The sequence below is a fragment of the Narcine bancroftii genome, chromosome 5 (assembly GCF_036971445.1).
Source record: "Narcine bancroftii isolate sNarBan1 chromosome 5, sNarBan1.hap1, whole genome shotgun sequence".
In the NCBI taxonomy this organism is placed as follows: Eukaryota; Metazoa; Chordata; class Chondrichthyes; order Torpediniformes; family Narcinidae; genus Narcine; species Narcine bancroftii.
The window spans coordinates 234,955,567-234,968,522 of NC_091473.1; the positions used below are offsets into that span (position 1 = coordinate 234,955,567).

Sequence of the window (12,956 nt, forward strand, 5' to 3'; positions counted from 1 at the left end):
AAACCAATGAATACAGATACATTTGAACATGTATACAAATGCAAGCAAATTAATTTACCCTTGCATGCACAATTACCATGCTCTTGTCGTTTTTCTTGAATAGCTATTAATTAGCATTTCACTGCAATCTACTCCTTAACCAAACTTATGTACTTCATGCATTCCAATACCACAGAGCCAATCTTTCAACATTGCTTTATGAAGCATGAAAACCTCATTCAAGTCAAAACAAGGCATAATGCTGCCTGACAATTGCTATAAATATCACGCTGATGGTCCTTTAATTGTTAATGTTTCAATTAATTAATTAGAAAGATACAGACAAGGAGAAGGAAAGGTAGGAACATTTTACTAAATTTATTTATAAGGAACAACAAATTCTGTGGTAGGTTGTTTTGCCGCGGTATTTTCCTTTGGTTGATGCATATGGTTAGGAATTCTAGAATCATTATGGTTTTTTTTACATAGAACTTGCATGATTTTTCCTTTCTGAAGCATCTCCCTACTTCCAGGAGTGGCCGTTCACACAGGAATGACCAAAACTCCAAATACCCAGATCACACCGCGAGTTTAGACAGAATATCTGAGATGCGGTATTTAAGGAGGCTGGACATCCTCTACATTAGCCCATTTTCACGGATCGCCTGCAGTTCAGTTTAGACTGCAGGAAATCCGTGAAAATAACTAGGGGTTGAGGGGGTAAAATGTCAGAACGGGAATGAGCCCTTTATTCCCATTCCAATCTTGTTACACAGACTGAGCTCTGGAAAATTGGGAATAATTTCTTAGAATGCAGCACCGATGTAAAAAAACTTATTTGATGTAGAATTTGCAGATACTGAGTGATAATGCTCAACACTGGAGAAAGCAGTGATTGATTAACTGATTAATGTGAAATGAACTGTCCGTTTTCCTTCTTCGACAGCAAAACCAACAATGTTAATTCAACTTTTAAATATTTTACAGTGAAAATTTCAAACATGTAGGATTAAATATTATTTATATTTTAATGTTCATTGATAGTTGAATTCTGAAATGATAATATGAGGAGATTTTAATTCGAGTTCAGAAAGTTAGTATTTTACAGGCAGAATTTTCTAATGAACTAGTATTCAATTACATATTTAATCTGACCACCGCCAGTGGGCTGATATCGCCTCCAACCGTGCATCTTGGCGCCTCACAGTTCGGCGGGCAGCAACCTCCTTTGAAGAAGACCGCAGAGCCCACCTCATTGACAAAAGACAAAGGAGGAAAAACCCAACACCCAACCCCAACCAACAAATTTTCCCCTGCAACCGCTGGAACCGTGCCTGCCTGTCCCACATTGGACTTGTCAGCCACAAACGAGCCTGCAGCTGATGTGGACATTTACCCCTCCATAAATCTTCGTCCGCGAAGCCAAGCCAAAGATTATCTATTGTGGACATTTTGCTGCAAGAAAATAAGGAAAGATTATAAAGTTCTCTTTCGTTTAGGTCATTTTCTTCCATTCCATTGACATGCACTTCAGCTCGTGCCGTGAATTACTGAGAGCAACTTTGGGACTTCAGAATTAAACTAGACACATATAGAAACCTCATCCAGCAGAAATGTAGCCTGTGTCCAGAATTACAGTGCAATTTGCTGACCTACATTTTGATAAACTTTTCTGTGTTGTCTTCAGACCAATTGAATCAATTAAACTAACTTTGCAGAGGGACATTGTAAAGCAGCCTCAATGATTGATCTGCTTATCCAAATCAATTTTATTTATGAGGTAGATTAAGTATTGTGAATCTATGCTTCAAGGTGTTGGCATTATCATTAGTGAAGAGCAAAATTCTAAAAATAGCTATGAATCATAATAGATTGGCACATGAACTAATGATGTACAAGACAAGAGAATCAAGACAGAATAGTAGAGTTACCCAAGGCATTGGTAGAGAAATTTCCTGATGCCTGTGGCTGCCAGCAGCCGACCATGGTTTGTCACACTCATTTTCTCATGTGAGAAGCACAAAGAGGGCAAATGATGGAATCTTGAGCAAACAAAGAATTGCCAAGGGAACTCAACAGGTCAAACAGCATTCATGAGTAGAGATGGTCTATCAATATTTTGGGTCTGGACCCTTTATTGAGACTAAAGTGAGAAGGGAATGATATTACATTTAAAGGGAGAAACAAACTGGGGGAAGGGCTGAGGTGGGGGGGGGGGGAGGGAAGGGCTGAGGTGGGGAGGAAGCTTGGAGGCTGTGAAGTCTGACCCTAAATCCTTAAAAGAAGTGACCAGAGATGTCCTACTTAAGTGTTGATGGCCAGGAAGAGAACCATGCTGAAGACTTGAAATGTGGCTTATTTCCCACCCTGCCCACTTGATCATTGTGCAAATGAGATTGAGACAGTCCTTTGTGCTTACATATGGATGTGGGAGAGGAATAGCTGGAGGTAATTGGCAGGCAATCCTTGCTCTTTAATTTAGAGTCCTCTGAGATAATTTTCCAATCAAGTGTCTGCAAGATGATGCCTGCAAGTAAATGCTACTGCTTACACTTTCCAGGGTGTTGGAGTTTGTGCTGAGGTGTGCACCCATGGCAAGGACATTGAGGGAATATGTAAAAGCCTCCCAATTGCTTGACAGATGCAGTGTTAAAGGAGGAAGCATGAATAGATTTGACATATTGCAAGGAACTGAATTGAATAATTGGTACAATGATTGGAGAAAGACACTTTAGTGAAAAAGAAATACTTATATTTTAAGTTTTCAGGCTTGACCAATGCTTTGCCTTGCCCCCAAAATCTAAATATGTCAGACCCTCTTGATATAAGCAGAAGGCAGGTTTCCTGTGAGTAGATTGGCACCAGAAATGCAGAGAGCCAAGGACATGCTTTGCCCCAGTGCTGGAGACCAGAGACATGGCTTCGTTCTGATTTTCCAGTCCTTTGTTTAGATCCAGGTGGAGAACCAGTTCTAGACCCTGAGGTCTGGTACTGGGAAGCACATTTGTCATGAGTACAGTACTAAGTGGAGAGAGATCTCTATAGTATTTGGAAAATGTACTAGTAAGCCCAGGTATGTTACTATAATCTAGCTCTAGTAGTACAAGTCTGTCACCATTTAATACTGAAGTACAATGCAGGTAGTCAAAGGTTTTCACAATATAACACTGAGAAACAATGCTGGTGGCAGAGGTCTGTCGTGATCTAGCATTAAAATACAGTACTAGTGGGCACATGTTGTTACCCTATAAAATTGAGATGCAGTACTGGAAGGCACTGATGCATCAAGTTATTAAATTCAAAAAGCAAATCAAATTGCATTGAAACAGAAAACTAGTTCTTATTGAATAGTTAAAATGAACTACACGACAAAATTGAAATTGCAAAGGCTACCAGATCTAGTGAAAGAACATTTGTTTCCCCTTCTTCACATTTTTTATTCTTCCTGGAATTTCACGTGTTGGTTTACACATATTATGTCTGAAGCTACACAAGTGTCTCAATAAAATATCAATTTCTATATTTAAATTGGAGAAATTTTGAGTGTTTCACTGCAAAAATCAAAGGACAAGTTCATGAAGTTACTGTTTCTATTTGTTTTAAATATCTATCACCATCTTCCTGAATTAAAACTAATGCACTTTTCACAACATTCATCTGCATTAAAGCTCATTTACATAATTTCATGCTCTATATATTTCATTCAAACGCATGGTGAACTTCCATCATTAATGAATGACGAACAGCCAGAGCTTACAGAAGAGGCTAACATTCCAGATTGAGCAAGATGCATCTACTCAGTGCAGATTCCATGGAAAAAAACAAAAGTAATACAAAAGTAATAATCCTGGTCATGGTAGAAAATAAAGTCAGTCGAATAGGGCATTTCCAATAATTTTATTTGAAACTACATTAAGTTTGTATCCAATACGTTCACTTGACAAACAGTTCAACCATGAAGCAAAACAGAAATTGTATATGCCAATAGAAGTAAAGTGTACCTCTTGGATAGTACAGGTTGCACCTTTCTTGTCCAGCAACTCCCATGGTCCGTCACATTTGAATCTGCTGCCATTAGGACAAACACCTTACAGACAGCGCAGAACTCGAACCCCAGCACTGATCGCTGGCACTGTAAAGGTGTTGCCCTAACCACTACACTAACCATACCACCCCACCATATTATTCCTGTTTTAAGCTTTGTTCTACCTTGATATGTTTACATAGCCCTTTGGGATCAAATTTCTGTTTTTCAGCGTTTTCTGTGGTTCGGCAATGGCCAGATCCCAATGTCACCAGATTAAAGAGGTACAACCTGTACTATGGCAGTGACCTCTTCATTATACATAGATTTATAGTAATGCCTTCAGGATAATGTTAACCTTTTAAAGTTGTTTTGTCACTTTCTATTTTATCAATAAAACTACACACTGGTGTAGCATTGAAAAGGAGAAGCAGAAGACGCATTGGAGATGACACTATAGAACAGCGACGACAGCAGAAGACCAGTGAGGGGTCCAGTAGCTGACAGACCCACACAAACGGTGGGGTGGGCAGTTGGCGACTCTAGACTGAAGGACTTGTGCATTTCTGGGCTGTTGGCAAAAGACCCAAGTAGGCTGGGGGCTGCTGGAGACTGGCTCATGGGAGCCACATATCGGAACCAGGATCTGAAAGAATGCTGAGGCCTCAAGGGCTCCTGAAGGGCTTTGGGTACTCGAGGCTTCCTGATCAGATCAGAGGTTTGGATCTCGAGTTCGACTTTCTGAAGGCTTGAAAAGGAGTCTGTGGAGCTGCAAAGCCTCCGGCAGCAAATCCATGGACACTCAGGGTCTCTGAAGGGACTCTCTTTTTCTTCTCTGTCTCTATTGTTAGGGGCACCAGGAAATACTCATGGCAACTCATTGTTTACCTTATGGCAGACAAAAGTTATACTTCATCATGTATATTACATCTATTATGTGATAATAAAAGGAACCTTTGAACCATTTATGAAAAGAAAAGACAAAATGAGACCAATGCAGCTCATGGTGCTTTTATACCATTGCATTGGAAAACAAAACCAGCTTAATTATATGCACACAAGTCTGGTAAACTTATACATTTACTGGCAATTGGAATTCATTTTGACTAATTTCAAGGTCCGCAGTTAATAATTGCTGAGAAAGAATGAAAAAGTGCAGGGCTTGGGAGTACATTGGTTTCAAGAAAGGACTCAAAATGCATATAGCAGGATTCTTTTCAAGCTTGGAAATAATTGGGAATGCTTCCATTCCTGCTGCCATTACTTGAGGAGGAAGGCTCTTCTCATCAGCATTGATAGGATAAAACTCAGAAATGATGCAGAACCAGTAGAAAGAGGGACAGCCAAGGTTTCAGGTCTGAGACATCAAACTTTCTCCCTGACCATTGGTGGCAAGGAAGAGAGCCATGCTGAAGACTAGAGATGGGACCCACCCTGCCCACCTGATCTATGTACAGATGATGTTCAGTCCGTCCTTAGTGCTTGGGATGTGGGAGAGAAATACCAGGAGCAGAACTGAATGTGTTTTTTTTTCAGCAATTTTTTTTTAGAATTATCACTATGGGAGTAAAGAACCAAATGGGAATGTACTTCAGTAGATAAATCAGGATATGATCATGTAAAATGGGTACATATGCATGTTCATTCACACAGAGCTCAGCTGCAGTAAATATATCAAATAGTAAAAGGTTGGAGAGATATTGTCAAACAGAGATAGTTATTTTGTGTTGCATTAAGCTGCTGTGTGGAACTGAATGCAATTCTATCTTCCAATCAATATCATTTATTGAGCAACGAGAACTCGGAGAGATTTCTGGATGACTCATGTGAAATATTCCATTTTTGAGTCATCCAAAAATGGCAATTATTGAGAAAAAAACATCACTGATTTTGTCCTTATTAAATACAGAATTCCCTAGCCTTAAAGCCAGTGCTAGAGAAAACATGTTTACTGAAAGTGACTTCCAGATAGCTGCATTAGCATTTAAACTAACAGTTCAAAGCCACTTCAAATTGAGCATTGTTAAACAGATTGACAGAAGCATTAACAGCTAACGTCTGACAGAACCTGCTGTCAGAACCTATTCTACTACAAAGGGCAAAGAATTTGCACCTTTCCCTGCAGGCACCATGGAAGGTTCTTTGAAATGTGTGTTAAGGAAAGGCTTCCTTTGCTTTGTGCATCTTTGATTAACTCTCCAGACTAATATTAGGATGTAATAATTAAGCCACATGTACACAAGATACAGATGTTCAAGATATATTAAAAGCAAACCATCTAGACATTACTTCAACTGTTTTTAAGATATTGAAACTTTAACAATATCATTTGTACATTTGGGTAACTTCATTAAAATGTTCAATGATTCACATTTCTTGAGAGAACCACAAATGACAAGTGTTAACAAGGATCTATAACAATATACCTCAAACAAATTCAGAGTTATGCTTATCAACTTGTAAGAGATAATCATATACTGTACCATTTCACTGTGATCTTTGAGAGAGGATCAATATTGACTAAGGTAAGTCTATCTACCGGAACTTGATATGCCTCACTCCAGCTAGCGTAATTTAATAAATCTATGTTATATGCTCTATGGTCTTGCTGTGTACTTTTCTATCTTTACAGTGCAGACTGACTATTACAATACTTTCAATAAATAGTTCTAAGATAACAAGATACAGCATTTGGCAAAACTGAATTGTTCAATGAGGAGGAAATTTGAGATAAAAGAAGGTGGAGACAGAGAAATCCAGCATTTTTGTTGTTAACGAACGGATATAAAAGGAGTAAGGCTTGCTGTTAATCATTGGACAGATGCAGGTCAAAACTTTAATAATTATGAGCTTGAAACCGCCACACAGTTCTCCCTCTTGATTCAAATGTCAGTACTTTGGTAATGTCTTCACAGGGTGCTCATTTCTTGGAATATACTAGTATGACGTACAATAGGATTTAATTAACACCATTATTCAGTTTTGAGAAGGAATGGTCTAAATGTAAGCACTCAATTGAACCCTAAATCCCGGTTATAATTTTGTGTAGGAATGGACTAAACACAATCTGTGCACACACTCAATTGAGGCATGCATCCTGGTATTATTAGCCTCCTCCAACTCCTGCTAAGGATACGGGTATCAGCCAACCTTGTTCCCAGTTTACCCATTAATCAACAATCCCATACCACTGAGAATCCATCAATCATCTAGCACATCCCAGCAAAAGCAAGCAGCCTCACCCAGTGTCACTCACACAGATGGTAGTCGGCTGCTCCTTGCCTCAAACTCCCATCCAATGCATTCTCACTATCACCACGCCACATCCCCCCTTAATTGTCATAGATTTACTAGATTTCCTTTGCATGTTCTGCAGTGACAGAATACGCCACAGAAAAGCCCAACTGCACATCAGGGTGATTCAAGAAAATCTAATGATTTGGACCTCAGATGATGTTGATTTTCCAAGAAGTGAGCCTAAACAGCTCATAACGTGTTGTTTAGATGCAAGTCTGCCAACAGAAACAATAATGTGCAATAACATTCCTGTAGAAACAAATATGTCCAAAAGCATTACTTCGGGCTACCTTGATTTACAATAATTCTGATTCCCTTAGAAAATAATTGTAATGTATCAGATTGTAAATATGCTTTCAACTGATTTTTTAAAATGCATTCAACTGTAATTTTGGAGCATTCCTGATTGTTGATCATTTCGCTAATTGGATGGCAGTATACAGAGAAACACTTTTTTTCATTGTGAAGGCTTAACATACAACAACTACTGCTGTCATTCCAAGTCATATCTTTTCTCAGCTTAAAAAAAAAATGCAAACAATCTTGTCTTTACACACATCCCATGCCAAATTAATTCTCTCATCAGCGGCTTATTTTATCTGAGCAGGAATCTGCCTCCAGATTGCTTTTTTTGGATAATAATTGAAATTCATGGACACCAGTTTTGCTAGAATCATTTACAACCACAACTAAAAGAAATTTCAACCTAAAAGTCAAAACATGTAGGCCTGGCGGAATTTACAAAAAGGAAAAGGTTTCACAATACCTGTACACTTTTTAACGCGGCTTCCTCGTTTAAATCCATGCCGGCTCAGCTTGCAATTGAAATTGGCTTCCCAAAACTCTGCAAACCAGATGTTTCTTCTGTTATTCTCCAGAGTACGGCTCATGAAATATCTATCAAAGCCTACAAAATGAAACATTCATTACTCACTCAAGTTTCTTATAGTTATGGTCAATTTTCCATCCATAAAAGCGATAAACAATTATTTATAGCCAGCAATTCAGCCAGAGGAGAACCAAATGAAAAAAAAAATTGATTGATCCTGCCATTCTCAATGGGAGCCCGATGGTCTCCCTGGAGGCCACAGCACATTTAAGTAAAAGCTTTTCTTCCTTTTCACCTCAGGCAACATTTTTTTAAATGTAGCCGGTAGAAGAATGGAAGAAAGCAAAACTTAACCAATTCACAGGGAAGCGTGCCCTTAAAATTTCAGCAGAATTGGAGGGGGGGAGGATAGTTGCAAAGAGGGTGAGAATGGATGGACAATGGCGTACAACAGAAAGTGCAAATGACCAGTGATAATCATTTAACTGCCTGTAGTTGAGTGCATTCACTCCATGTGATAGTACAGACCTATCACCTCCACAAATCTTCGTCCGCGAAGCCAAGCCAAAGAAGAAATAAACATTTGCCCACTGCTCTACAAACCAGGAGAACCAACATCATCTTCTTCCATGTTGAGCTCTTCATCATGTCAGCCGGCCACATCGAGAACTGCTGAGTTCCTCCTACGTTATCTAGAGTGTAATGACTGTGCTTACAGCGATTGGCTGAGAGCTTAGCCACGCCTACTGCCTGGGCCTTAAAGGGTTGTATCCCTAGCCAGGTCAGATCATTCTGGACTGGTCGGCCACCTGTGAAGGGCTCCTGTCTTTTGCTAATAAAAGTCTTGGCTTGGATCAACAAGTCTTTGGTTCTTTCGACGAGCATTCCACTGGAAGCTGTACTACTCAACATTCAACACCTTCCAGTGTCCTCCTGGAAGCCTCACTCAAAGATCAGGCTGGCCTTATTTCATTTCATCTCAGATTTATTGTCAGAGTACGTACATGATCTCCCGTACATACAACCCTTAGATTATATTTTCTGTTCACGAGGCAGAATTAGCACTTATTGGTAGTGCAAAAAAAAACTACAGCGTAAACATGTAAACAAAAAGAACTGTGAACAGTTAACTAATGTAAACAAACCGAATGTGAAAAACAGAGATGACTAAGAAAAACAATAAAGTGCACAAGTAAGAGTCCTTAAATGAGTCCCTGATTGAGTTTGTTGTTAAGGAGTCTGATGGTAGAGGGGGAGCAGCTGTTCCTAAACCTGGCGGTACAAGTCTTGTGGCACCTGTACCTCTTTCCTGATGGCCCCAGTGTGTATTGAGTGGTGTGGATCCTTGACGATTGCTGCTGCTCTCCAATGGTAGCGAACATAAATGTTCTCAATTATGGTTTTGCCTGTGATGTCCTGGGCTGTGTCCACTACCTTTTGGAGGGCTTTTACACTTAGGGATATTGGTGTCCCCGCACCAGACCCTGATGCAGTCGATCAGCACATTTTCCTCCACATATCTGTAGAAATTTGCTTGATGCAACTTATCTATTTGGTGAGATGATGCATAAGAGTTATAGCGAATCAAAGTTGCTTCAATGCCAATGTGTTCCCTGTGTCTCCATCCCTCTTTTATTCATGGAATATTTCCTGAACTTGACAACTGGTCATATATAAGACATTGACTTTCCCTGAGTATTTCAAGTCCTAAAGAGTCCTGTAATGACTTTCTGGTTCGTATGATCTCACACAATATATTTTGTAAAGCCCCATAAGTGGTATTTCCAGAAAGCTGAATATTGTAAAATTAAAAGAAGATTGTGGAATATGAATTGTCAATATTCAAGTGTGAAAAAAGACCAAGTTGACTCGTTCCTGAGGCAAGGCCATGACTCACAGTATGGCTTTGAATATCATGAATATTAAATAACCTTCTACCCTTACATGAACACTATCCCTCCTGAGACATGCCACCACAGCACATCGCTCACTTTACTCTCATAACAAGTTGCACACACGAATATAGCAGATATTAGCATAGCAAGGACAGGGAATTCCAAACAAACATTTAACGGAACATTTGCTTTCATAGTGTCACAATTTGGGTGCTTCGTAAATGATTTCTTTTAGTTAATCTGGTTAAACACAACTTTAACAATATGTCAAGTCAAATTTATTGTTATCATATTGCAAAGTAGAACCTGACTAAACAGCATTCTCCAGTCCAGGGTGCAAAACCCTCAAACACACATAAAGACAAATAATACATATGCAGAACAAGTATTCATATATACAAATAAATAAATATTGTTTCATGAATATGAGAGTCTTGGATAGTTAGTGTGGGCAGCTCCTTTGGTTGTTCAGCATTCTCACTGCCCATGGGAAGAAGCTGGTCCTCAGCCTGACGGCCGGTACTGGCTCTGATACTCCTGTATCTCTTTCCCGATGAAAACACCTGAAAGATGTGGTGCGCGGGGTGGAAGTGGTCCTCAATGATTTTGCAAATCCTCTTCAGGCAACGATCCAAGTAGATCAGGTCGATGGGAGTGGAGAGACATGCCAGTGATCCTTTCTGTCACTCTTATTGTCCTGTGGATTGACCTCATATCCATTGCTCTGCAGCAATCATACCCCACTGTGATGCAGCTGGCCAGGATCTTCTCAATAGAGCTCCTGTAGAATATGTAGTATCCTTACCCACTTCATATAAAATAAATGCTGCTAAAAATCAGATAAAATATAAAATGAACACTCAATGAAATGGCCTAGAATATTTAAACCAATTTGTATCTCCAAAGTTGTTATATGGGCAATGATGGGTAGGACAACCAACAATCTCAGTATTTAACTTCAACACAATTACTTGGAAGAAGTTCAATGGATTTGTTTGCTCTATTCCTGCTCAAAAACACTTAGATAGATCCTTTAACTGTAAGATCATAGCAGGGATTCTTTGCTATTGATTAGTAAGGAACCAGTTGGATGAAGCAGCTCACTGACTGGGTACTGGGGCAGCATGGTTGAGATTCTCATGTCCACAATTACACAGAGGCAAAGAAATGGAAGAAGGGAAATGTCATCTGATCACCCAACAATATACTGTGTGTTACAAGATCTCTTTTCAGATCCAGTGACTGAAATCTGTTGTGGGCAGATGGGCACAAAGTTGAAAGCAAGTAATAATGCTTTGAAAAGTTTGAGAGAAGGATAACTTGAAGTTGTAGCCAATAATTGTTTTCTTTTTGGCTACTAGATTAAGAGTAGACCAGGCTTATACCATTCAATGAGGTTATGGCTGGATCCTAAACTCTGATATCTTGCCACTTACTGTGTTCAAAGTGTTGATTCAACTCTGAAGCAGCCATGGTTCCCTGGAGTAAAGATTCAGGATCTTCTTAAAGAGCTGGCATATTATCCTGAAACTATAAACAAGGACCATCACCTTCCCAAGATCGTGTTATATGGCGAGCTCTCCACTGGCCACCGAGACAGAGGTACACCAAAGAAGAGGTACAAGGACTGCTTAAAAAAATCTCTTGGTGCCTGCCACATTGACCACCACCAGTGGGCTGATATCGCCTCCAACCGTGCATCTTGGCGCCTCACACTTCGGCAGGCAGCAACCTCCTTTGAAGAAGACCGCAGAGCCCACCTCACTGACAAAAGACAAAGGAGGAAAAACCCAACACCCAACCCCAACCAACCAATTTTCCCTTGTAACCGCTGCAACCGTGCCTGCCTGTCCCATATCGGACTTGTCAGTCACCAACATGCCTGCAGCGGACGTGGACATACCCCTCCATAAATCTTCGTCCGCGAAGCCAAGCCAAAGAAGAAATAAACATTTGCCCTCTGCTCTACAAACCAGGAGAACCAACGTCATCTTCTTCCACGTTGAGCTCTTCATCATGTCAGCCGGCCACATCGAGAACTGCTGAGTTCCTCCTACATTTTTAGAAGATAACCACATGTCTGATTCATATCACTTGCCATTCTTCATTGGTATTTGATAGGTCACATGACCAATCCCTGTCACTTTCATTTCACAGATAACTGACAGACACCTCTGATGACATTTCTCAGCTATGTGTGTGTTTTTTTGGGCAGGGGTGGGGTGCGAATTTATCCCAGCTCTCCCTGCTAAAATGAAGCAGAGCTGAAAAACATCACCAAAGTTTCTAGATCAATCATATGGGAGCAAGTAGGAATTTGAAACTAAATAAATAGATAGATAATGATATATCCAGGATATTTCTGTTTTTTTTTTACTTCTGTCTGATATTTTCGTCAAACAATTAAATGAGCAGTTCCCTTACTTATCCCATCTCTCTAAGTGGAGCCAGAGATGCTGAGAATTGCTCACTAACTAGTCAGCAACCCATCCTGGTGCAGCCCTTTTAAATTCCAAAGATCGGAGGTCCTTTCCATTCTCACCACAAAAGCACCTCTTCCATCCCAAGAATCAGTCTGCCTAATTTATTTTGCACTCTCATTTAGTCTTTTTTTTAACATACGTACAAAACCGTAGGCGTGGCCTCACCAAAGCTCAAAGTAATTGCAGCAAAACTTCTATATTCTTATAACTTCATCTCTTTATAAGAGAGACAAACAATTCATTTCCTAATTACTTCCTATAACTGCATGTTAAGCTTCTATAATTCATATGCATGGATCCTTGAATCCTACTGGATATTTATTAGTTTGTGGTGACCCACTTACCAGCAAGTGCCTCCTTAAGTAGCAGATGTGCTTTGGAAAACACTGGAAATTGACCTATATCCAACACTGATGATATTATTTCCTTTCTATGTGACAGAAGCAGTA

At 39.7% G+C, this 12,956-nt stretch overlaps 1 protein-coding gene across 3 annotated transcripts in view; it reads right to left on the minus strand.

The window, feature by feature from the left end:
• The window catches only part of LOC138765048 (metabotropic glutamate receptor 4-like), a 972,526-nt gene that overhangs the window by 466,682 nt on the left and 492,888 nt on the right, over window positions 1-12,956 (minus strand). For all 3 annotated transcript variants that reach the window (XM_069941699.1, XM_069941700.1, XM_069941701.1), the window contains exon 6: window positions 8,067-8,207. In XM_069941699.1, coding sequence (XP_069797800.1) covers window positions 8,067-8,207 — 141 coding nt within the window. The remainder of the gene's footprint in view (window positions 1-8,066; window positions 8,208-12,956) is intronic.